Source organism: Rhinatrema bivittatum, chromosome 4 (genome assembly GCF_901001135.1).
Source record: "Rhinatrema bivittatum chromosome 4, aRhiBiv1.1, whole genome shotgun sequence".
Taxonomy (NCBI): Eukaryota; Metazoa; Chordata; class Amphibia; order Gymnophiona; family Rhinatrematidae; genus Rhinatrema; species Rhinatrema bivittatum.
Window position 1 is genome coordinate 197536994 of NC_042618.1, and position 27340 is coordinate 197564333.

General features: G+C 45.8%; 1 protein-coding gene across 4 annotated transcripts in view; it reads left to right on the forward strand.

Moving 5' to 3' along the window:
• Window positions 1–26137, forward strand: part of PCBP4 (poly(rC) binding protein 4) — a 160750-nt gene extending 134613 nt beyond the window's left edge. For 3 of the 4 annotated variants that reach the window (XM_029599515.1, XM_029599514.1, XM_029599517.1), the window contains 4 exons: window positions 9231–9306; window positions 16029–16084; window positions 24368–24537; window positions 25621–26137. In XM_029599515.1, the coding sequence (XP_029455375.1) occupies window positions 9231–9306; window positions 16029–16084; window positions 24368–24537; window positions 25621–25936 (618 nt within the window). In that variant the 3' untranslated portion in view covers window positions 25937–26137. The remainder of the gene's footprint in view (window positions 1–9230; window positions 9307–16028; window positions 16085–24367; window positions 24538–25620) is intronic. The other variant, XM_029599516.1, reaches the window with a different exon arrangement.
• The last annotated feature ends 1203 nt before the right edge of the window (window positions 26138–27340 follow it).

Genomic DNA, 27340 nt, shown 5'->3' on the forward strand with positions numbered 1-27340 from the left:
TGTTCCATCCTCTTTATAATTTTGGTTGCTCTTCTCTATAACTTTTATAGTTCTGCTATATCTGTTCTGAGATGGGGAGATCAGAACTGCACACAATACTCAAGGTGCAGTCACACCATGGATCAGTAGCAAGGCATTATGATATCCTCTGTTTTGTTTTCCATTCTTTTGTAATAACACCTAACATTTTGTTTGGTTTTTTTTGACCATCGCCATCCACTGGGCCAAGGATTTCAAAGTATTGTCCACAATGATTCCAAGATCCTTTTTCTGGGTAGCAATGCTTAATGTAGAACCAGCATTGCATCATTTTATGACTATAGTTTGGATTATTCTTCCCTATATGCATCACTTTGCTCTTGTTTACATTAAATCTCGTCTGCCATTTAGACACCCAAACCCTCAGTCTTGCAAGAACCTCTTGCAATTCTTCACAATCTGCTAGTGATCTGATAACTTTGAACAATTTTGAGTCATCTGTGAATCAGATCACCTCACTCATCACTCCCTTTTCAAGATCATTTATAAAGTGCCGATCCAAGTCCACTCCAAGTCCACTATTTGCCTTTCTCTATTGAGAGAAAATGACCATTCAATCCTACTCTTTGTCTCCTAACCTTTAGCCGGTTACCAGTCCATTTTGCGCGCCCCGGCCGTGTTGGTGCCACGACAGGGCCTGCTCACCTCGCGCTCCCTTCCACCAGCTCTGGCTCCTCATCTCTGGCTGCCGCGGCCAGCTCCCGCCATGCGCGGTGCTCACAGGTGTCCCCAGGCCCATTGGGGCCTTCCAACTCAGCACTCCTCACGCAGGGGTTCGGCATCCTCCTCAGCATTGGCCCTGCACCTAGGCGCACGCGCGCTCCCTTTTAAAGGGCCCAGCGCGGGAACCCGGTCCGTGGCGCCTGGTAATGATGTCACATAGTTCCTGTATAAAAGGCGAGGCCCTGTCCCCAGAACCTCGCCTTGGCAATTGGGTCGACACTTCAGTGTAGCTAGTTTGCTGTTCCTTGTTCCTCTGCCTGATGTTTCTTGGGGCTAGCTTCCTTCGCCACGGGTCCTTTCCACTTGTATTTCCCCAGGGGTGAGTTCTTTCTACATGGGAAGTGGGTGCTTGTGGCCCAGGCGATGAGGTGACTCCCCTCTCGGGCGCAGCTGTGTAGTGTAAATTTCAAATGCAGACTGGGAGAAGAACTGCAGGACACAGAATTGGGTGTTCAAAAAATTAAGTATACTCATTTTGTTAAAAAGGTAAACAGTGTCCAGGTGATATAAATGTCTGTACAAAGGAGTGTCTCCTCTCTCTCTTTCTCTGTGTAAGTGCTGCACCCCCGGGTTCCTGGGGAAACCCTAACTCCCTTTACACAAGAGCTTAGCAGTCCCCCTACTCCTGAAGGGTCCCAGACTGCAACAGACTCTTCTTGAATTTTCACAGTCCTACCTGGATCCAGCAAAGGTCACACGGTGACTCAACCTGTGTCTGTATCCCTTTCGAAGATCCTGCAAAGGGTCTTCAGTGATGCTCTTCAGTCTTTTATTTGTGGGTTTTTTCTTCTCTTTTTGAGCCTCCCAGAAGGGAAGGCATGAAATCACTCCAAATTAAAAAGGGTATCTCACTGACTGTTTTAGTATCCTCTGGTGCCACCATCCCTGCAACCCTTCATTAGCTTTTGAACAGTACTAACAGAGTTTATTGGCCTGGCCTTTGGATCCATGGGAGTAATCTTTCCTCAGAGCTGCAGAATATATCCCAGGCAAAATAGTCCTTAACACAGTCTAAATCCGTATGGCTCTCTTGATTTCTCTATATGAGCACCTAACCTGGCAAGGAGTGCCCAGGCAGGTGTTTTCCCAAAGTATCTGGAGTGAAGCTGTAGGCCTCACCACAAGGAAAGGGACCCACACCATTATGGCTCCTTTCTCCTCAAAAATATCTCTTTAACTCCCCCTGAAATCTAGCCCTAGTCCCTAGTTACAAGCAGGATCCACTTACTTCGCTACCTCATGGAGGAGGAGCTATAACATGGTATTCCTTCTAGCCAGTTGTTTTCTACAGGGACTAGATGAGATCTAGTGGCCAATCCATAGGGGGTGCCACATTTACAACAGGCCACATACATTTACAAGATGTTATGCACCCAAGTTACACCAGTTTTCACAGAGAACATCTGCTTGTAAATTTGCTTTGAAAATTATCCCGGCAAAACTATGCACCCAAAATTACATCTGCCGTTCGGTGCGTGTAGTTTTGCCAAGAAAACTTATGTGCACACATTTTAAAACCAAAAATTATGTGCCTAAATCCCAACCCCACCCAGACTCCACCCCCCTGGAATGCCTTTCCCCTATGTTCACACAGTGTGTGTGTGTGCGCGTGCGCGCGCGCGTAATTTTACGCATATCTCAGTTGCAAAGTTTTCTAAAGGGCCATTTGCTCGAGTAAACATGACGTTACCCACAGAAGTTCCTTTCAACATTTACCCTCCCTGTATCTCAAGAGATTCTTCTTCTTAGTCGAGGTGCTCCCTCTGAAATACCAACAGATGTAGCTAATCTTACAAGCAAGAACGACCTTCCTTTTCGGTCTGCAGTGAATCCAGATCTGAGATGGCTGCAGCCCTTTCACATTTCTTGGCCAGGTAGAGCAGCAGCAGTTAAACTGAACGTCCTGCTCGGACTCCGTGCCTTGTGCAATGTGTTGCTGATTGAAATGCCTGATAAGCTCTTTTAAAGAGCTAAATAAAGTGATGATTGAGTTTCTGTGGTCTGGGAAAAAAGGTAGGATTGCATGGAAACAAATGGTGCATGACCTTCCCAGATTTCATACTCGACTACTTCTCTTTCCCCATCCCTAGCTTCCCTCAACCCTGCAAAATATGGGACCCTTTGAATAATTATGGCATCTACTTTCAGGTATTTTATAGGATTGTCCGCTGCCTTTCATCTACATAAGATATATGTAGCCCCCGCCCCAGTCAGCTCTTGGGCATGAGGAAGCTCAGGGACCACGCAGGGCCTCATGACCTCCACTCCAGTCATTCTCCACTCCAGTTCTGTTGTTCAAAGTAAAAGTCTTTACTGAAACTGATGGCAGGAAAACAAAGTCCATAAGAACATAAGATATGCCAAACTGGGTCAGACCAAAGGTCCATCGAGCCCAGTATCCTGTTTCCAACAGTAGCCAATGCAGGTCACAAGAACCTGGCAGGATCCCAAGGGGTAGAGAGAGTCCAAGCTTCTTATCCCAAGAATAAGCAGTGGATTTCTGCAACTTTGCCTTAATAGTGGTTTATGGATTTTTCCTCTTAGAACTTGTCCAAACCTTTTTTAAACGTAGCTATAGAAATTGCTTTCACTACATCCTCTGCCAACGAATTCCAGAGCTTAATTATGCTTAAAAATATTTTCTCTTATTAGTTTTATGTTGCAGAGGTGGACCCTTATCCCAAGGTGGAGTTGATGTTACCCGTGGGAAGCCCCCACGGGTCCCCACCATCGGGAGGCAGAGCAGAATGGGAAACGGAGGCTGACTGGAGCTTCGCCAATACCAGCCCTCGTTCCCCGCAGGTTGAGCCCTTGGGTGCTGGGGCTGGCTGGTCTTAGGTGGGCCTCCGCGTGGTTGATCCTGTGAAGGATACTCAAGGCAGGGAGCCAGGAAGCAACGGAGACACAGGGTCCAAAGAAGCTGAGTTCAAAACTGGGCCTGGATCCAGAAGCCCGGATAGGCTGAAGCAGGCTAGAGGTCAGGAACACGTTAAGTCTGGTGTTATAAATAGGCAAGAGCCTAAGAAAGGCCAAGTCCGAGTAGTCAGCTGAAGTCAGAATCGGGTTCAAGCTGAAGTCAGGGCAGGCAGCTGGAGGCAAGGTCAGGTACAAGCTGAAGTCAGGGCAGGCGGCTGGAGACAAGGTCAGGTGCAAGCAAGGGTCAGAGCCAGAGAATCTGTCCAAGGCGATGTCAGGAACAAGCGAGGGTCAAAGCCAGGAATCCGTCCAAAGCATGGTAAGGAACAAGCGAGGGTCAAAGCCAGGAATCTGTCCAAAACATAATCAGGAACAAGCGAGGGTCAGGAACAGGAAGCTGGAACTGAAGCCCAGGAACTGGAACAGGAACACAGGTCTGGAACAGATCAGGAACAGGAGCAGGAACATGAATGAGTAGTAACTAAGCACACGACTGGAAGCATGGTGACCTGTTGCTAAGGCAAAGACTGGATGGTGGCGCCTACCTTAAATAGCAAGGCCCAGAGCCGTCATCATCCGGGGCTGCAGGAAAGTTTCCCGCTGCGGCCCCTTTAAAGTCGGGGAAGGCGCGTGCGCGCCTAAGGCAGACAGACTGGAACGAGGTGGTGGTGACGTCTCCCCTTGATGCATGTGGGGAGATCCGACTGAGACCGGAGGAGGCCACGGAGCTGCCGGAGGAACCTGGGAGTATGGCAGGAGCGTGAGCGCGTAGGCAACTGCCTACTGCTGCCAAAGAGGAAGGGCCAGGTCCAGGACCCGGGCGTCGGGTGAGCAGGGCCGGTCGCGGGCCTGCCACGGCCGGGATATGCAACATTTTAAATATATCACCTAGTAACTTCATTGTGTGTCCCCTAATCTTTGTACTTTTTGAAAGAGTAAACAACCAATTAATATTTACTCATTCCATTCCAGTCATTATTTTATAGACCTCTATCATATCTCCCTCAGCTGTCTCTTCTCCAAGCTGAAGAGTCCTAACCTCTTTAGCCTTTCCTCATAGAGAATTCATTCCATTCTCTTTATCATTTTGGTTGCCCTTCTCTGTACCTTTTCTAATTCTGCTATAATCTTTCTTGAGATGTGGTGACCAGAATTGCCCACAATACTCAAGATGAAGTTGTACCGTGGAGCAATAAAGAGGTATTTTGATATTCTCTGTTTTATTCTTCATTTCTTTCTTAATCATTCCTAGCATTCTGTTTGCTTTCTTGGCTGCTGCTGCCGATTGAGCAAATATCAACATATTATCAATGATGATGCTTAGATCCTTTTCCTGAATGGTGACGCTTAATGTGGAACCTTGCATTATAAAGCTATAATTGGGTTACTCTTCCTAAAGTGCATCACTTTGCACTTGTCCACATTAAATTTCATTTGCCATTTGCATGCCGTCTTCCAGTTTTGCAAGGTCCTCTTGCAATTTCTCACAATCCTTTTGTGATGTAACAGCTTTGAATAATTTTGTGTCATTGTTTCCATTTCCAAGTCGTTTATAAATATATTAAAAAGCAGTGGTCCTAGAAGAAATCCCTGGGGCACTCCACTATTCCCCTTTTTCCATTGGGAAAATTTACCATTTAGCCCTACTCTCTGTTTTATATCTTTTAACCATTTCTCAATCCACAACAAGACAATTCCCCCTATCCCATGACATTTTAATTTCCTAAAAAGCCTTTCATGAGGGACTTTGTCAAAAGCTTTCTAGAAATCTAGATACACTATATCAACAAGCTCACCTGTATCCACATGTTTATTTACGTCCTCAAAAAAAAGTAGCAGATTGGCTTTGTCCCATTAAACTATGCCTATCTATATGTTCAGCAGTTTTGTTCTTTATGATAGTTTCCACAATTTTGCCTGGCAAAGACGTGAGACTCACTGGTTTGTAGTTTCCTGGATCACCCCTTGATCCCTTTTTAAAAATTGGCGTTACATTGGTAACTCTCAGTCTTCAGACACCATAGACAATTTGAATGATAGTTCAAAAATTACTAATAACAGGTCTGCAATTTCATTTCTAAGTTATTTCAGCACTCTGGGATGTGTACGATCTGGTTCAGGTGATTTGCTACACTTTAGTTTGTCAACTTGCTCTAGTATATCTTCCAGGTTCACTGAGATTTGTTTCAGTTCCTCTGAATCATCACCTTTGAATATAATTCCTGGCCTGGGTATCTCTGAGCACCCCAGCAGATAAGAGTAAAAAACTCCAAAATTACAGCTCAGTCTCTTTCATGCAATCCTTCCCAGAAAGGTGAGCTCTTAGGGTAGGTAGTCTCCCAGTACCTCTGAGGTGATGCTGATCTCTTTTCATTCTTTTCACTCTTCTTAGGTGAGCCTGTAGCTCTTTGGATTTTTTTCAGATAGACTGTTTCCTGGTATACTCATCCAGGACTCTGCAGAATCCCCTTCTCTCTCGGCTCTCCTCAGAATCTGATACTTTCTCAGGAAAGTCTTCTTTCAGCATTCTGGACTCTCAGGGAATCTGGAACTTCTTTTAGGCACCCCTTACCCAACTGTCTATCAGTCCTTAAAGTCTTGTCCCTGTAGAGGGAGAGACTCACCAAGTGTCCTCTGCAAGGAGAGTGCTTGTTCCCTCAGTCCTGTGCAAAGGCTGAATCTCAATCCCTTGCCCCCCCCCCCCCCCCCCCCCCCCCCATATCACATGGACTCAGCAGTTTGGTTAACATTCCAACCCCTCCCAATGGGGAGAGTTACACTACACTCACCTCACACACAAAGAGGCAGGGTCTGGATGGAGACCTCTGACACACACTACTAGGAAGCTGACCTGCCATACCACTAAAAGTAACCACTGCTAGTAAGGAGCACAACTGGGCACCCCGTCACATATATATTTAGAGGTTGATATTCAAAGGGTTTGTGTAAGTAACTTGAAAAGTTACCTGGACAAACCTTGGGTTTTAAATTTCCCACCCTACCGAGTGGATAAAGTTTAGCCAGGTATATTCAGTGGACTACTTGGGTATATTCCACTGAATATCTGGGCAAAGTGACTCAGCTAAACTTTCCCATTCCCCAGCTTCTTCTGTATGGACATCATTTTGCTTTGAAAATTCTTGGAAAACATGTACACAAACTTCCCTACACAATGTTGCACCTGTTCCTGGCATGGCATAATTTTTGTGTGTAGATTTTCAACCAACATGGATAACTTTAAGACCTGCGTGTGCTCACCCATCTATCATGTATATGAGCACGCAAATCTACCCCGGTATTTTATAACCTGCACATATGCGATGTACGCAAGTTATAAAATACATGAAAATATACCAGGGAACATGCGGACACATATTAAAAAAAACATGCAAATACATTATTCTATTTATTCAGACAAGTTCCGAGTTACCCAGATAAATAGTGGTACTTATCCAGATAAGATCTAATTTATCTGGCTACATAGCATCAAAGCCGCTACTTGGCCAAATAAGTTGGAATTTAGCCAGATAAGTGTGCATAACTGGTATACCTGCATATTTTTACTTCCAATTTTTAAAGTTATATGTGAGTAGATTTTAACACACATAAATTAGATGCATTTACCCCCTGTAAGTTGGGATTTATACATGTAAGTCGTGAGATTTTCTATCATGTGCAACAATGAAATTACCAATTTTACTAATTAATCTATCAGTTCACCCAGTCCATCTGCAGGTCATCGAGACCCTCTTGGCTGTTTAGCCTGAACTCCCCCCATTTTACCTAAATTCCCCACCCAAGTCCCCCACCCCAATCCCCAATTAGTAAGACACTTTTAAAATGTTTACTATCACAGGTGTAAATACTGTATATATGAGTAAGTTGCCAAATTTACATGCATAAATTGCTTATAAAATATCAACTTGCTTGCATAAATTTGGCCTCACCCTGGAATGCCCCTAGACTGTCCCTTTTTTTAACATGTGCAAATTTATTCACGGAACCTTACTTGTGTATTTTGAGATTTTTTAAATAGCATATATGCGAGTATATGCTATTGACACGTGTATGTGCTGATTTTTACACGTGCAACTCTTTGAAAATTACTTTGTACTTTTTAAAATTGAAAGTATGTAGGTAAATTCTAACTCCGCCCCAACTCTGTCCCCAAAATACCTTTTTTTCGTGTGGGTACTAAAGTATGCAGAAAATCAAGTTCTGTGCATATGTTTTGCACGTAAAGACAGGCAAATTTCATAAGAAGCCATTCTGTGCATAAAACACTTGTTTTGGTGGGTGGTGCTCTATGTGCGTAAATAGCTTTGAATATTAACCCCTAAAGGTCTCATCACAGGCACTCTTTGGAAAAAAACAAAATATTATTCTGCATTTCCTTTAGCGTAAGGTCAATGCTTGGTTTGGCAGAAGTATAGAGGAGTATTGGATTTCTTAATGGAATATTTACTGTGCTTCGTATGCTTGTATATCTGCAGATTAGTCAGGACAGAAAAGCTAAAATCAGATAACGCCGTTCTGGCTGCCTGTGAATATATTGGTGGTGTACATTTACATGCTCTAGGGTGAAAGGGTCAGTGCTCAATGCTAGTTTGAAGTGCGTTTTGGGACTTTTATGGTAAGAAAGAGGGACATATCGCTTAATTGCCTTACAAAATGTATTACACTGAATCGATTGAGATCCAAAGAAAAGGTCATATTTAATCTAAATTTGGAATGGTCTTTTTGAATGTAGGGCATTTGGCCATCCCATCCTGGCTAGCTATATATAAACCAAAGGTAGAAAATGGTGCCAGCTAGATGTTGGTGCTGGTGCAGTGAGTCAGTCCATCCTTCTAAGCAAAGATGCTTAGAAAGTTATCGATGAATCATTGAAAAGTAGGGATGATTCCAGATGGCCCAACTCATCAGGAGCAGGCTGAACCAGTCTTGCTTTTATCCCATTCTATCTCTGGACTTGCAGTTTCAGCTTCTTAAAGAACAGCAGGAACAAATGAGGCAGAGAAGCTTGTCCTGGAGGACTCTAAAAGAAATGCCAACGCCTCGGTTGTATTTCCAGGAGTTTTCCTCTCGCTGTTTTTGGGCTTCCAGCTCAAGCAGAACTAGCCTCTGCTGGGCTGCAGTGCCATGAACCTTCATTCAAGTTCCCCCACTATTTATACCCTTCTCACACCTTATTCTGCCCGGCCATTGCAGCTGGAATCCTTGGCCGTGCCATGGGCCACTCACACTGGTGTTTCTTGTGTAATCCTACAGTCACAGGTCCTAAGGACGGCTGTTGTGTCTTGCTGCTGTGCGATGACAGGGACACCCTCTCCATTCACTATAGGAACTGTGAGCACAGCCTCCACACCATCCTTTGCTGGCCCAGGGAGCAGAAGCATGACCAGGGTCCTCAACAGAATGCCGCTCAACACTTGCCATTGACCTAGCAAGCCAGCCCAGGCCTCTGTTTTATAATGTGGCGTGAAACATGGTGATACAGAAATGTAACAGTGTTAACTCGCTTTTATTTCTTCTCCTCTCCATTTGCACAGATGACCAAGCTGCAGCAGCTCTCTATGCATACCAACCCGTTCTCTTCCCTTGCTCAGGTGTCCTCCATGGTTTCAGGTAAGAGTACAGCACCACTATCCAGTGACAGAGCTTGGGCCTCGGTGCAAGTTTTCATTTTGGGTCCCCCCCCCCCGAACACTTCCCTTCCCCCCCAGATGGTGCCTTCTACATAGTGGCCCCTTTCCAGGCAATGCTAGAATAGTCCCATACCATCACTGCTGCTTCCTCCTCCGCTGCCTCTATAGCAAGGGTCCCCGAGAGCCGCATGTGACATATAAGAACATAAGAAGTTGCTATATTGGGTCAGACCAAGGGTCCATCAAGCCCAGCATCCTGTTTCCAACAGTGGCCAATCCAGTTTACAAGGACATGGCAAGGGAAAAATTTTGCAGAAAACACAAAACTACCTCTGCCATTACTGCATACCGGTCCTATTTTACTTATTATAAAAGACTTGTCAATAACACAAAAAAGGATTTTTATACAAAGAAAATTCAAAAATTCAACCATAACCCTAGAGCTCTAATTTTCTATTGTTCAGAACTTAACTAAAAATAAAAAAAACGACAAGCCTCCGCTACCAGAAAACAGATGTGATGAAATTGCAAAATTTTTCACTGATAAAATTGCTAACTTAGGGGGTCATTTTCGTAGCGTATCGCATGCGAAAAGTTGCTTTTCGCGTGCGATAGCTAGATTGGGGCAGAGTTGGGGCGGAGTCGGCCCCGGAAGAGGAGGAGTCTGGGCGGAGTCGGGGCGGATGCGGCGGAAACTTCACTGGTGGCAAAAAGGTAAGAACCCTTTTCGCTGCCAGTAGGGTGCCCAATAGCACCACCTTTTACAATGGCGCTACACCTCCTATAGTGGCGCTATTGGGTGCAAAACCGGCAGCGATCGCACCGCAACGGTGCGATCGCTGCCGGCTAGCACAGGCCCGCCCCCCTTTTTGGCCTCCCCGCCCCTCATTTCCTAAAGTATCGCAGGCCTGCGATACTTTAGAAAATGAGGCCCTATGCCCTTCAGGACATAAAGTGCCACACCTCCTCTAAGTTGATCCTCCCTATCATTGTGATATAATTTGTTCCCTGATATAGCACTGTCCCATTGGTTATCCTACTTCCATCAGGTCTCTGAGATGCCAATTATGTCTATCTAACCATTTATTGTTATACTCTCTAACTCTCCCATCTTACTTCTTAGACTTCTGGCATTGGCATGCAGACATTTCAAAGGGCGAGTTTTGTTTGTATTAACAACCTGTTTTTCAATTGCTAGGGATAATTTGGAATCCTTTAGCTCAGGTGATTCTTTACTTATAGGCACATGGACTACTTTTGTTTTTATTGGAACCTCTCTTATGGGCTGCCCTAACTCTCCTATTTCTTTAATATCCTTTGAAGATACCTTCCTCCGAACCATGCACTACTGAGCGACTGTCGACTTTCCCCCTTGTTGGAGGGTAGCTGGGGGCCCTCTCAGTGTTTTGATGGGTTGGGGGTGGGGGGAGTGGGCGGGCGGTGATGGGTTCTTCCTTGGCGTCTGGCCCTTCAATGATCTGACATGCTGTGGAAGTGGGGAGGCAGGACCTTACCTCCCCTCTCCATGCATCTTCTCTCCACCTCCACACCCCATAATGCCTCTTTTTTATGCACAGAAAAGTATGTATGAAATTAAGTTGCACGCACAGTCATTTATGTATATAAACCTGTGCCTTATGCACGTAAATGGTTTTGAAAATTAGCCTTAAAGGGGCCAATTTAGGAGCCTAACTTCCAAAGTTATGCATTTAACCTTTTGACAATTGACCATTAAGGGCCTAAATTTAGGAATCTAAAAATGAATGGGGCCAAGGCAAGGAAAGCAAGGTGCTCGGCGCTGATATTCAGAGTTAGATCCATAACTTAAATGCCTACATTTAGTTGAGTGAATAGCAGGCCTAAAATGAAGCTCCTTAGTTTTGGGCTCCTACGCTATAACAGAGTTCCATCTTAAAATGTAGGTGAAGTCTGGATTTCTGCACATTCTTTTGATTTAAAGAAATCTGTGTGCAAATTCACAAACACAAGAGCAGGTCAGACTTTGTGCTTATTTCACACACGTTCACTCTGAGACATGGTGTAATCTATAAGCGTAACAGCTACATAAGTTACTGGGTTGTTACAAAATTACTTTCTCTGAAGATTTACTAGGTCTTTGTTCGCTAGGCGCCTACGGGAGCGAGGTTAAGGCAGGGGAAAAAAGTTAGGTGCTTCGCACTGATTTTCAGCACTAGGGACATAACTTAGGGTCCTAAATCTAGGCAAATGACTAGCAGTCCTAAATTTAAGATGTTCCAAACATTAAAGTAAAAATAAAATGCTTCTTTCTGCCTTTGTCTGGACATTTTGAGGTCCATATTCAGACACAGTCTGGATAGCAAAGTTAGCCGGATAAACTTAGCTGGAATAATTTAGGAGGTATATTCAATAATGTAGCTGCACTATTGAATAGAGTTGGCTATTTTAAAGTTAGATGGATAATTATGGCAGGTAAACTTTAGGACAGCTCTTTTGCCTGATTAGACTTAGCCAGCTAAGTTATCAGACTAACCCTGAATATTAGCCAGCTAGAATTTAGCCAGCTAAATGCTTTTAAATATGAACCTCCTTATTTTTCTAAATGAACTGGTGGTCCTGGTCTCTTGTTTCCTCTTTCTTCTTCTTAGTCTTCTCCTAGCTCCTTTTCCATGGTTTCTTTCCATTTCTTCTTTCCTCCTGCCTTCATGACTTCCCTCCTTACATTTCTCTCTGACATTGATCTTTTCCCTTCATCTCTTTTTTTCAGTTTCTCTCTTCTCTGCCTCTCTATCCACTCATAGTTAGATTTCACCCCTCATTCTCTCTGTCTGTTACCCTCCTGTTTTCTCTGTTCCAGCCCTTCCCATCCCAAACTCTTTCCTCCATTGTCCCCTTTTGACCTCCATCTCACCCTCACCAGTCCCCAGGTATCTGCCTCCCTTCTTCTTCCCCATGACAATTGCCTTCTTTCTGTTTCTCTCTTTTTTTAACTGTTTAGTCTAACTTTTCATAATTCCCTTTCACTGTCTCCCTGTTTCAGTCATCCTTCTCATGCTCTCCCAGCCCCTATCTGTACCTCTTTCTTTCTCAGTCCCTATTATCTTCCACATCTTTTATTGTCTTGCACTCTCCCTCACATTTCACCCCTCTCTATCTTTTGTTTACTCCATTGTTTCTCCCATCTCATCTCTCTGTGTCTTACCTCCATTGCTCTTCCTAGTCCTTAATCTCCCTGTTTTCACTTGTCACCAACCTACTAGTTTTCCATCTCCCACTCTCACCTCTTTCCCAGCCCATCTCCTCCTCCTCTCTTACCTCTGATCAGGCCTCCCATTCTCCCCTTTGTCTCCTACTTCTTTCCAACCTCCTATCTCTCCTTTTGTCCTTCATCCACTGACTAGTCCCCCATTTCTACCCACTGTACTCACCATCATCTTGCCAGTCCTCATCTGCTTTCTTCTACTTCTCATCCTCTCACCAACCCCGGCTCCTTCCTTGTCATTCATCTCCTCCCCTGCATCTAGCTCCTTCTATCTCCTACTCAACTTTCCATTCTTCCTCTTTCACTTCCATCTTCCCCTCCCCCCCCCCATTTCTACTGCTCATCCTCAAATACTTTTCCAGTGCCTCTAACTCCTCTTCAGCCATCAGGTACTTCATGCCATCTTTGATTTCTCCCCCCTTCAGCCCCTGTCCCTAATCTTACATCTCCAGTCCCATCTTACATCCATCACTCATACCCTTCTAGCCCATCTTACACACCCCTACTCATATTCCCTTAGTACTACTACTACTACTACTACTTAACATTTCTATAGTGCTACACGACATACGCAGCACTGTACAAACATACAAAAATACAGTCCCTGTTCAATAGAGCTTACAATCTAATAAGACGAACATACAGGATAAGAGACTTGGTTAAAAGAAAAGAAAGTTTGTCTGGTTTTAGTCTTGACTACCAGGCATAAGATTTAAAAGCGGTTTCAAAAAGATGGGTCTTTAGATGGAATTTAAACATGGGAGGAGAGGGAGCATGATGCACCAGTTCAGGAAGATTATTCCAAGCACATGGCACAGCCAGGTGGAAAGCACGGAGTCTGGAATTGGCAGTAGAGGAGAAGGGCACGGATAGGAGTGAGTTATACAACAAGCGGAGTGCACAAGGAGGGGTTTAGAGAGAGATAAGAGGAGAGGTAGTGAGGTGCTGCAGAGTGAAGGCATTTATAGGTGAGAAAGAGGAGCTTGAACTGTATGCAAGAGCGGATAGGGAGCCAATGCAGAGACTTCAGAAGAGGGGTTATGTGAGCATAGCAACTTTGGCAAAAGATAAGTTGCGCAGCTGAATTTAGGACAGATTGCAGTGGAGAGAGATGGCTTGCAATAGTCTAAGCGGAAAGAGATGAGAGAGTGTATAAGGGTTCTGGTAGTATGTTCAGAAAGGAAAGGATGGATTTTGGCAATGTTATAAGGAAATAAATGACATGTTTTAGCAGTGTTTTGGATATACATAGAGAAGGAGAGAGAGGAGTCGAAGAGGACTTCAAGGTTACGATCTGATGGGACAGGGATGATGACCATGTTATCCACAGAAAGAAGGAAGAGGGGTGGTGGGCTTGGGGGGAAAGATAAGAAGCTCCGTCTTGGCCATGTTGAGTTTAAGATGGCAGCCGGACATTCAGGCAGCAATGTCAGACAGGCAGGATATACTTAGTTTCTGGGTACTTGCTAGGTGCTTGCAGCCTGGATTGGCCACTGTTGGAAACAGGATGCTGAGCTTGATGGACCCTTGGTCTGACCCAGTATGGCAATTTCTTATGTTCTTATGTTCAGAGATCTGGGATTGGATTTCTGGTGAAATTTCTGGTGTACATAGGTAGATCTGGGAGTTATCAGCATAAAAATAGTTTTGAAAGCCATGAGAGGAAATCAGAGCACCAATGGAATTAGTATATAGTGAGAAGAGGGCCCAGGACGGAGCTCTGAGGCACATCAATTGATAGTGGAATGGCAGTAGAGGAGGAACCACCTCAGTCACTGAGTCTCTGCTGCCCCCCCCCCCCCAGTCCTCCAGTCCCCACTCTTCCGAATCCCCACTCCCTCCTCATTCCAGCTCTCCTAAGCCCACACCCAACCTCTGAGTCTCCATTCTCATGAGTTCCCTCTTCCCTGGAGTTTCAAACCTGTTCCTCCTGCCTACCAGGGCCTTTCTTTCATCCTCATTCCCCCACCTTTGTAGCCCAGCCCTAGCTGACATGAGAACAATGCCGGCAGCCTGGCACTTTTAACCTGCTCTCCCTTCCGCTGGGGGCCTCTCTCCCATACGCTTCATAGACTAGTTGTTCTAACTGTGTGATTCTCTGTAGCTGTGGGAGTCCTATGTGGTTTAAGCAGCTGATTGTTTGAACCACACAGGAAAGAGGGGCCTCAGTAGCAGGAGTTGTGGCTGGACTGCCAATACCACTCTCCTACCAGCAGGAGGTAGGCAATGGCCAGGGGAAGGCGATGGAGGAACTGGGACAGGGTAAGTTCAGCAGGCCTGTGCAAGAGCTGGATGGGGGCAAGATGGAGGTATGCCATTTTGTAGATGAGGGAGCACTTGTCCCCTTATGGTGAAGCCTATGTGACAAAGGCTCACTGCATGGGCTCTGGTACAACTGTTTCCCCTCCCCCAAGTACCTCTGTCATTGCAGCCCTAACCTGGAATGCTTGTACTCGGGGGCTTAAACCCACAGCTGTGAGAAAACATTTTGGCAATACTCTGTCACTCGTCATTAACTGAATGGCACTGGAAATGGAAAGGAGAACATGATTTGAACTTCTGTGATTACTTAGAAAGGCCTCTGGTCCCCATTCCTGTTAAACAACTGAAACTGGATTTCTCTGCCGTCTGGGATGGATTTGAATGCAACTCCTGGGCAGACTTGCCAACCAACTCCAGGCTAGCAGGCCAGGCACACTTTGAGCAGCCCGTCCGAGCTTTTTTGCATGCCTTTGTTACCCTTAAAAAACCTGATTTTTTGCAGTACAGCAAGATCTACAGTTTCCCGGACAAATTCTTAAACCCATAAAGCAGATGGTGGAAGCAGAGCCAATGCTGCACTTCCCAGCACAGTAAAGAGAACACTGAGTAGCTCTCGCTGGTAAAGAAATCAATAAAGCAGTCCTAGCACAGCAAAGGCAGATTCATGGTAGGCTGAAGGACATGAGGGTCAGTGGACTTTCTCATTGCCGTATTGGAATCTGTAGATAAAACAGATACCCGATAGATTCACAGTTTGCAGTAAGTGGAGAACGTTTTATGTTCCTACCTGTTTCTGTCCTTGCTCTTTTCCAGGTTTTAATATATGCAGATCTTTCTGTTGACAGCAAAATTACACATGTAACAGTTACATCACATTGGAGAAATAGGACTTTCCATTGACCATATCAGATGCAGCAAGGTGGCTTTCATTCCCACTCCCAAGCCACATAAGCTCATATTTTCCCTATGCCACAGAACAGAGGCCGAGAAGATGCTTTCATGGTGTTGAGAAAGAAGAAAATAGTCCTAAAGGCCCAAACTAACCCTAAAGATTATAAAGCAAACAAATGCTAATTGTCCCTTTATCACAGACATTTCATAACCTTGGTTCTTGGAGGACGCAAACAGGTCTGGTCTTTCATTTGCATGATCGTTCCTTCATTTTTTTACCTCTCGATCTTTCTTTCTTTTTCTCTCAGGAACTGTGGAACCCAATACCCAGACCACCTCTCAGGAGTTCCTCATTCCAAATGATGTAAGTAGAGATTGTGCATCCTTTCACACCCTTTGATAGCTCAATATGATATGGACCATTTTCCCTAAATGTGAATACCTAGGGTCTCTCTGCACCCTGAGGTGAAGGGGAGAGGTTGTCGTGGATCATCCTCACATGGATGTAAGGATAAGCAGGGGCTGTTATGTACCGTCCTCGGATGCTGCTGGCAAGGCATCAGCCTATAGTGCTGTGCTACAAACCTATCTTGTATCCATACTGGGAATGGGTAATCCTTCTGCAGTCTGGTTGGAATCTGCTTTGGATGGTGCGTTTTTTTCCTGCTTGAGCTGTGGATGATGTATATTTTTCAGGAATGAACTTCAAAAGGTGTCTATTTTTCCACATTGATGGTGTGTATTTTTCAGAATTGAGTTGCTGATGGTGAGTGTTTTTCAAGGTTGAACTCTAGATGGTATATATTTTTCAGACATGCACTTCGAATGGTGTATTTTTTTCCATGTTGAGCTATGGATGGTGTATATTTTTCAAGATTGAGTTGCTGATGAGTATTTTTCTGATTTTGAGCTGTGGGTGGTGTGTATTTTTCTGAATTGAGCTATGGATGGTGTTTATTTTTCCAGATTGAGCTTTGGATAGTGTACAGTATATTTTTCCAGGTTGATCTGTGACTGGCATATATTTTTTTAGGGATGAATCTCAAATGGTGTATATTTTTTCCTGGTTAAGCTGTAGATGGTACATTTTTTTATGGATTGAGTTGCAGCTGGTGTGTATTTTTTCCCAGTTGAGCTGTGGTTGCCGTATATTTTATGTGGTTGATCACAAGATTATATGTATTTTTTGAGTTCAGTTGTGAATAACTTGGATATGTACACTTTTCATAAGTCTGCATCTATAGAAAAAATTGATAAACAACATCCAGAAACTCGGAAGATATTTCAAAACAACCAAGGGGCGGGGTTCTGGACTGATTTGTGGTATTTCAGTAACGAAAATTATTAGGTAAGAGCCAATTTTCCTGTCCTGTTCATACCCTGGATTAATCCATTTTTCATTTCATTTATTAAAATTTATTGATCGCCTAACACTTAAAAAGGCCTAGGTGATATACAGAAAATACATTCATAATAAAACAAATAAACAAACAATGCAGACAACGAGTATTAGTTTCACAGAAACCAAAGCAACTTACCAAATGTTATTGGTACATATAGTATTATAAACATCTCCACAATTCTATAAGTAAAGTCTCAATATTGGTACATCGTGTTACTGGTAAAGGCGGAATGATGATATTCATACTGCTTATTCCAGACAAGTGGGATGTACCTGAGCTCCTCTACACTGGGCGGGCACCTGAAAGACCCGTGCGCAACACACTCTCCCCAAAAACTGCCTCTTCTGTTGCACTAACATCCAGATGGTAATGTTTGGTAAAAGTGTGTAATAAAGATCACATCACTGCTAGACAAATCTCCTGCAGCGATACCAGCTGACACTCTGCCCAGGAGGTTGCCTGCGCCTTAGTAAAATGCACATGCAGCCCCTCCAGAATCAGTTGACCCTTACAAAAGATAAGTCAAGCCTATCACTTCCTTCAACCATTGTGCAATACCATTGTGCAATCATGCCCTTGGAAACCTTACATCCCTTCTTTGCACTGCTGAACATGATGAATAGATGGTCTGATCTCCAAAAGGCATTCATCACCTTAAGATATCTCAACAGAATCCGTCGAACATCCAATAAGTGAAGCTCATTCACATGTGGCATATCGGATGTTAACTGCGGAAAGCCAGAAGCTCCACTATTTGGTTGATATGAAATGAGGAAATGACCTTCGGTAAAAAGGAGGGAACTGTATGGAACAATACCATGTCATCAGAAATATGCAGGAAAGGGTCTCTACACGACAAGGTTTGAAGCTCCGAAATCTGTGTAGCCGAACAAATGGCCACCAAGAAAACTGTCTTCAGGGTGAGATCTTTCAAAGATGCTCTTCCCAGTGGTTCAAAGGGAGGGCCACAAAGAACCTAAGAACCAGATTAAGGTTCCATGATGGACACATCCTTCAGACTGGTGGGCACAAGTGTTTCACCAATTTCAAAAAACCCATGATGTCCGGATGAGACGCCAACGGTCTCCCTTGCAGCTTACCTCGAAGACAACCTAAGGCTGCCACCTGCCCTCTGAGTGAATTATAGGTCAGCCCTTTTGCTAAGTCACTCTACAAAAAAGCCAAGTCCTGAGAAACATTCACCTGCAATGACTCCAGTCCGTGTTCCACACACCATGACTTAAAAACTCTCCACACCCGGATATTAGCCAAGAAAGTGGAAGGACTTCTAGCCTGAAGTAGTCACAATCACCGGCTCCAAGTACACTTTCAAGCAAAAATGTCGCCTCTCAAAAGCCAAGCCACTAGACGAAAGTGATCCATCTATTCCGAAAATATGGGCCCTTGTCACAACAGCCAGTGCAGGTGAGCGAAGCAAATGGGACCATCTATCACGAGCTGAACCAGATCGGCAAACCACGGCTGATGAGGCCACTCTAGTGCCAAAATCACCCTTCATGGATGTTGTTTGATGCCTATGAGCAGCCATGGGGGGAAACACATAGAGTAGAAGCTTCGCCGGCCATGGCTGGTCAGAGAGTCGATTACTTCAGAGCCGACCTCCCTCCATCAACTAAAAAAATTATCTATCTTGGCATTTCCTCGAACTGCCATGAGGTCCAGGTGTGGCCTGCCCCACCTGGCCTGGTAAGGGCAAAGGCTTCTGTCAACAACTCCCACTGCCCCGGATCCAACTGCTGACTGCTGAGATAGTCCACTTGCACATTTTCCACTCCAGCCACATGAGAAGCCACTACTACTGCCAGATGCTTCTCCACCCAGATGAACAATTCCTGGGCCTCCTGAGTCACCAGAAGACTCTTCGTCCTGCCCTGCTGATTGTATGAGCCATAGTCATCGCATTGTCTGAGAACACTTGAACTGTCTGCCGCTGAATCTGCAGAAGAAAAGTGAGAAATGCCTTGCGAACCCCCTTTGTTTCCAACTGGTTGATCGACCAGAGCGCTTCCACTGTTGACCACAACCTCAACCTCTGAGGCTGGCATCACCTCCAGGTCCATGTCTTTCTCTAAATTGGGTCACAACAGCCACACGAGAGACTGGACCTGGAGTCTCTCTGAAGTGGCAAAGGAAGTTGAAATTCTTCCGAGAGTGTATTCCAATAGGACAAAAGTGCCCTCTGGAGGGTATGCAAGTGAGCAAATGCCCATGGAACCAACTCCAGCATAGATACCATGGAACCCAGGACCTGCAAATAGTCCCAGACTCTGAGAACCGGAAGACACAGAAGCTGAAGCACCTGATCTTTCAACTTGAATACTCTCTCCGAGGTAAGGAAGACCTTGCCTATGCGGGTATCAAACCAAGCCCCCAGATACTCCAACGACTGGGATGGTTCCAGGTGACTTTTTGCCATGTTCACTAGCCAGCCCAACCCTCTGTTGGAATGAAATTTCCTTGCCTCTTGAAAATTAGAGCGCTGTGGAAAACGTTTCTTACTGGACATTTTATCTTCGGGCAACTTATTCCTTTTTGACTTCCCCAACTGATTCATTAGCTGTTCCAGATCCTCTCCAAAAAAACAGCTTTCCTTTAAAAGGGAAGTTAGTAGCTGCCCTTTAGATCAGTGGTTCTCAACCTTTTTTCGACCGGGACACACCTGACAGATGGTTCTCACATGCGTGACACACTGAACATGTGACCATCACAGGGCTAAATGTAAATATACATTCTGCATCCTCAGGAACCCCCTTGACCCCCAACAATGGGTGCAGAGCAGAACTAGGGCATTACCCGTACAACTCACCATACAAAAAAGGATATTCTGTTTCTGATGACATTTCAGTAAAAGCAAAACAAACTCCCTTTACTGGCAGGCACAATACCCCTCCTTAAGAAAAGACAGTAATTTACCACTAATGCATGTCCTATTGAGAAAATACAACAAATAAGATTGATACAAATGCCAACATGCTAGTAAAATACCGCACCTCGGTCACACACCCAGAACTGACCTTCATCAAGTACAGAAAGGCTACAAATTATAAATATGGAGACAAACTGGAATGGAAAACCAAAACAGCCACTCTGTGTACAGTGCAAACCTGGAGAAATGGAAAGAGAAATATAGCACCTACCATAGTCCCAAGATCTGCAATAATGCACACAAACTAATCCGCACAAAGTTACGCCTGCATTATGGAACACACTCAAACAATAACAACCCAACTTATGAAATGGCAATACTACAAATATTAAACCAGGCCCTAAACACTAATACACTTCCTATTGGGAAAGCAGAATAAGCCAAACTGCTGTAGATCCCCACACAGAAATAATTGTAAAACTATACTAATAAATGTTACAAAACAGCTGATGAACAGAACAACATCCAACAATTTAAAAACTCATAAAAATTATTTCAAATTGTCCAAATATCAATAAAATATTTCAAAACAGCAGACACATCACAAAATGCCCAATAATTAAAATGGTAGTCATTCAAGACAAATAAACTTTAAAAACCACCTTTACTTACACTTTCCAGCAACTCTCCTACTCCTTTCCCTTGCAGGCCAATAGCACACACCAGAAGCAGCAGTGGTGCTGAAGCTCTGTCCTCACAGTCCTCTTCCTAAGGGCTCACAACCAGTCACTCACACACAGTCTCTGTCTCACTCAGACCAATAACCTCCCTAACCAGTCTCTCTTCCTCACACACACACACACACACACACACACACCAGTCACCTCCCTGACCAGTCTCGGTCTCTCACATGCACACACCAGTCACCTCCCTGACCAGTCTCTCTTCCTCACACACACACCAGTCACCTCCCTGTCCAGGCTCTGTCTCTCATACATGCACACCAGTCACCTCCCTGACCAGTCAGTCTCTGTCTCTCACACACACCGGTCACTGCCCTGACCAGTCTCTGTCTCTCACACACACACCAGTCACCTCCCTGTCCAGGCTCTGTCTCTCACACACACACACCAGTCATCTCCCTGACCAGTCTCTGTCTCTCACACACACACACACACCAGCCATCTTCCTGACCAGTCTGTCTCTCTCTCAAAGAAACACATTACCTCCGACCAGTCTCTCAGTCACACACATGCTCTCTCACTTACATATAAGCTCTCAATCACACACAAATGCTCTTGCTCCCATTCTACCACAGCCCATAGAGCTGCCGCTCACACACCAGGCACCCATTCTACCACACACTCACAAAGCTGCAACTCACGCACCCAAGCACCTAGTCTACCACACACACACAAAGCTGCCATTCCCGCACCCATTGTACCTCACACAGAAAAGCTCTCACTTACGCACCCAGGCACCCATTCTACCACAGGCACACAAAGCTGCCACTCACATACACACACAAGCTCACATGGAGCCTCTTCTCATTGTTTGGCCCAATAAGCCTGGTTTACGCTTTTCAGCTGCCGCTGGCCTGGCCTCTGGCGGCGGCACGCAGTGTCTCTCTGCTCTTCAGCTGCTGTTGGTGGCGGCGTGCAGCATCTTTCCACACTTCAGCCGCCTCTGGCCTGGCCTCCAGCAGCAGCGCTCAGGGTCTTTCCACTCTTCGGCCCCACCGGCCTGGCCTCCGGCGGCAGCATGCAAGGTCTCTCCACACTTCAGCTGCTGCCGGCCTGGCCTCTGGCGGTGGCACTCCCCAGGTGGGGCAGTGGGACAGCGGGAGCCGCGACACACCTGCCAGTGCTTGGCGACACACTGGTGGAGAATTGCTGCTTTAGACTACACATCTGCAGACAAATTTTCCAACCAGAGAAGTTTTCGTGCTGCTACCACAAAAATATTCCTAGCCAATGTCTGGACCATGTCGTATAGGACATCTGCCACATAGGCTACGCCCAATTCCAACCGGGCAGCCTCTCTAGAATCCATCGCAGCCATCTTCTCCTGTGATTTCTGCACCAAGCACAAACAGGCTTGCTGCATCAGGCTCCCACAGATCATCGCCCAAAGGCTTAATGCTGAGACCTCAAACAGTCTCTTCAAAAGAATCTCCAACTTCCAATCCCGGACATCCTTCAACATGGCCAATCCTGCCACCGGGATGGTCATGTCTTGCTCACAGCTGACACTGCTGCATCTACTTTTGGAAGTCTCCAAAGTTCCAGTCTGCTCCAGCAAGGGATACAACTTAGCCATAGCTCTGGCCACCTTAAGGCCCACTTCAGGAGATTCCTATTTCTGGTCTATCAACTTCTTCACCTTCCTTGATAAAGGAAAAGCCTTAGGAAGCCCACGCAATCCATCCAGGACAGGGTTCACTCCCTTGTTATCTGTTACGTGACTTTATTCCCCAGTTCTTCCAACAACTGAGGAATCAGCAGCCGTAGCTCCTCTTACGGAACAACCTCACCACCCTCAAATCGTCTCCCTCAGCTACAGGAATTTCCTTTTCAGGTGTGGTATCCATCACTGTATCTACCAGATCCTTGTCCATCCTGAAGAACGTCTGCCTCGACAGCATCATCCGAGGTGTCATCATTGCCACACGTGGGATGTCCCAGCCCCAGAAGATGGAGAATTACTCCTGATCTTGACTGTCCAATCGCCTTAGGTCTCTTAGCTCAATGCTGGAACTTCTGGGATGCAGGACGCTTAGATCCTGCTTCCTTCTTTGCCAAATATGCTTTATGGAGGAGGAGGACAAAATCCGCAGAGAATTCCTCCGCACAACTGATTTCACGATCCAGGCCCTCATCCTCAGGTTCCCCCTCCCTTGCCCTGTCCTCCACAGGGCTCTGCTCCACCAGAGAAAACAGAAGGGGAGAGTTCCTTGGCTCCCTTGCAGAAACCTGCCTTCTGCCACATGCAGACAAAATGGCCGCCGCCTCTTCTGGCCCCTCTGGGACCACCTGCACAAGACTGGAGGACTGGATGCAGTGACCACTCCAAGTGACTCCCGCGGATTTCCCTTCACCTCCAGAGATGCAGTCAAGGCATAACGATTAGCTGCATTGAGGTGCTATTGCCTTCTGCCGCAGCCACAGCACAATTTCCCGCGATCAGCAGATGGCGCCATGCTGCCGCGGTCAGTGGCAACACATGTCTCCTGCACGGCAAAGTTTATCTCCTGCCGCAGTCAGTGGCAATCCAGCGCACTGCAACCACGGGAAAGCTCCAGCTGGCACCTAAAGCTATGATGATCCCAACCTAGTCTAGCACTGAATCGCCTGCACTCCTGCTCACCCATGCGCCTGGCCTCCTGGCTCACAAGCAGCCCTGCCGCCCATCTCTCTACTAACCTTAAAGTGATAAAATGGATAAAGTTGGCTGCCAGATGAGGGGTGAGAAGGGCACAGAGGGAGCGAGGGAACCAGGACCCCTGGCTTTCCCTCCCTCTGGAGACAAGGGCTGAGCCAGATCAGGGATATCCAACCCCCCCGCTCGCCCTGCTCTACCGAAGGGATGGCCCACGAAGGAACCTAACACCTAGGGGAGCAATATTCTCCTTAAAAATCACCTTTTCTTGTCTTTTTGTTTTTGTAAAACTCAAACTCCAGACTGCAGGTTTAGCATCTTCCATCTGCTGGAGACAGAGAAATACTGAGGGACTGCAGGTGGAACTCTCAGTTATGTAGTAGTGCCTGAAAAGTTCTTAGTCTCTGCCTCCATCTGCTGGTAGGGATGCAAAATCCACTTGTCTGGACTGATCTGGGGGTATGAACAGGAAATGTGTTTTATGAATTCAGCAGTGAATGACTTGGATTTATCTGAACCTGTGGCTTTCCCAATTTCAGACTGATCATCTTTATTCTAGGTGGAGTGGATTTTAGGTTTAATCATAACTAGTTCAGAGCCCTGGGGGGCAGACAGAGCTTTAGCCCTGGAGAGCACTGTCATGGGGCCTCCAGTACAATTTCCTACACTATCTCTTCCAGGGCACCTCAGTTCTGTCCTGCAGTATTGAGGTCCCTCGCACACAGCTCTGCCAATGCACCTCAGTCCTGCCTTGCAGCACTCCTGACATTTTAGCCCTGAGACCCCATACATTGTCAATGCCCCTGATTTATGAGTATAGATCTTCCTGTTCCATTTGAAGAGACAGAAAAAAATACAAACCCCCAAAATGAAGAGGAAATGGAAAAGGAAAATGAGATAGATATGAAGGAAGGGCAGAAAAATTCCTCATCCCCACAGACTAAGGCAGTGACTGGCTCTGGCACTTCTCCCCTGACAGTTGATTGGCTGCGTGATTGGCCGACAGGGAAGCAAGATCAGTGAGATACGACAGATGTCCGGTGCGCACATCAAGATTGGAAACCAGACAGAGGGTGCGAGTGAGCGGCTTGTGACCATCACAGGGACCCCCAACAGCATCACACTGGCTCAGTACCTCATCACAGCCTGGTAAGAGACACCATGTGGGAAAGCACAGCTTTCGGCTGCCATGTCAGCTGTGCGGGAAACACATTCTGGGGCTGGTCCGTTCTTCCTGGTTATTTTATTGGATTTTAACTCTGTACACCTGGGATCACTCCCAGGTTTATTCTTTAGTCAAGTAAGGTCAGATGGTCTGGGATATGTGCTGAGCATCTTATGTGTTCTGGTCTAAAGAAATCAGGAGAACAGCCCTTGCCCCCAGAGGAGATGGCTCTAGATTTAACGCTAACATCCGTGCCGCTGTACTGTGCCCCCTCGCATTTCCGAGTGGCTCAAAATAATGTCAAGTGCTCTGCCATCACCTCGTGAGGGCACTTCTGAGTCTCTGCTTCCACATGACAGTTTAACAGCTTGTAAAAAAAAATCAAATTTCAGCCAGCTAGCCTAAAGCAAAGGAAGAAGGAAACAAACATTTTTAACTGATATTGGATTTATAAATGTAATTGTCTAGTCACAATTAAGGAGCAGATGTAAAATATCGTGGGTCTGTGATTACAATTGGTGTGGTTTCCTTTTATACCATCACAGGGTTTACGTATGATGTCCCTTCACAAATACATGAACATAATTAATCATAAAAATGGAAATAGTAACACTTCAAGAACTCAAAGTTTTTGGTGCTAGTTCTTTATTATTATTAATGGTTTAACACCTTATGCCATGTGGAGCAGATCACATCAGAACCTGGCCCAGAGAAAGGTGGCGCTATTGGGTGTGCTACTGGCAGCGATAAGGTGTCCTACCTTTTCGCCGTCAGTGAAGTCGTTGCGGAGTCCGCCCCAACGCTGCCCCGACTCCGCCCCGATTTAGCTATCGCATGCAAAAAGGGACTTTTCTCATGCGAAAAGTCCCTTTTCGCCTGCGATCCCTTTAGAAAATGACCCCCTAAGTGCCCAAATCTTCATTTAATGTTTCTGAATATGGACCTCCCTGTTTCAGTCAGATTTTGGACTAGTGTTGGTTATCTACATCCCATTGCAAGATGACAAGATCAGAATGCTCAAGGATCACTTATCTTACATTTCACCCTCCCTCACATTCTCTCTGCAGTTTAGAGATGGCTAAATCTACCTCCCAGATCACTCCAACATCAACCCCTGCTGACCTCAACATGACTTTCTCCCAACCTCTCAACTCATCTCCAGCGGCCAGTCTGACCACGGTCACCGCACACACTCCCACCTTGCTTGGCGCACCGTACACCTTCCCACTCTCCAGCTTTGTCGGCATGAAGCCTTACCCGTTGCTAGCCATGTCACCCTCCAGTGCAGGACTTGCTAGTGGGAGTCTGACCACCTACATGGCCAAGATCTGTGCAGCCAACGGAACAAAGAAGGCAGAGCGTCAGAAGTTTTCCCCGTACTGAGGGTAAAGTGGAAGAGTGAGACTTCTTCCCAGAGAAACTGAAGGATTTTTCTTTTTACTGAAGACCATGCCTTGTATGAACACTAACCTTGTTTCCTCAAGATAAAATTTCAAAGCCATAGCAACACTTTTAGGGACCTCCAGTTGTAGCAGAGAGGAACATTTACTCTAAAAAAGAGTGAATAAAATACAAATAAATGAACTATTGATAAAGCAACAAGGGCTACATAGACAGGAGGAGAGAGAGAAATCCAGTACTTTATTTGTGGTAAATTAATTAATGGTGTGTAGTTTAGACCAATGAACCTCCATCAACTAATCTGTCTGGTTTCCCCATCTTCCACCCCAATTCCATATTTTGTCCCACACAGGAAAAGTGTATTTCTATACCTGCTAGAGATGTGTATCGTGTGATCGATCGTCTTAACGATCAATTTCGGCTGGGGGGGGGGAGGGAATCGAATCGTCACAGTTTTGGTTTTGTAAATATCGTGTAAATCGTAAATCGGGGAGGGCGGGAAAACCGGCACACTAAAACATCCCTAAAACCCACCCCGACCCTTTAAAATAAATCCCCCACCCTCCTGAACTCCCCCCAAATGTCTTAAATTACCTGGGGTCCAGTGGGGAGGTCCCGTTGTGATCTTCCACTCTCGGGCTACGGGTGCGTTGATAGAAAATGGCGCCGGCGCTACCTTTGCCCTGTCATATGACAGGGCAAAGGTAGCGCCGGCGCCATTTTGGTTCCTATCCCCCGACGTCACGAGCATAGGAGATTGCTCCCGGACCCCCGCTGAACCCCCAGGGACTTTTGGCCAGCTTGGGGGGCCTCCTGACCCCCACAAGACTTGCCAAAAGTCCAGCGGGGGTCCGGGAACGACCTCTTGCACTCGAATCGTGTTGCCGTATGGCCGGCGCCACGCACCCGTGGCCCGAGAGTGGAAGATCACAATGGGACCCCCCACTGGACCCCAGGTAATTTAAGACATTTTGGGGGGGTTTGGGAGGGTGGGGGATTTATTTTAAAGGGTCGGGGTGGGTTTTAGGGATGTTTTAGTGTGCCGGTTTTCCCGCCCTCCCCCTTCCCCCGATTTACGATTTTTGACAATAAATCGGGGGAATTCCTATTAAATATCGCCTCTAACGATTTTTGACGATTTAAAATATATCGGACGATATTTTAAATCATCAAAAAACGATTCACATCCCTAATACCTGCAACCCTGTCGTTCCCTTTGTCCCAAACCAAAAAGGTCTGTCTCTGTATCTCAAAACCCAGGGCTCCCTCAGTCTTACAATAGCAATGAGCTAGCCCTCTAACTCCTGTAGCTCCCTTTTTACATACTGACTTTTGGAGCTCCATGTCCTTACACGCTGGCTTACAAGCGAAGGTCATTCTTGACAT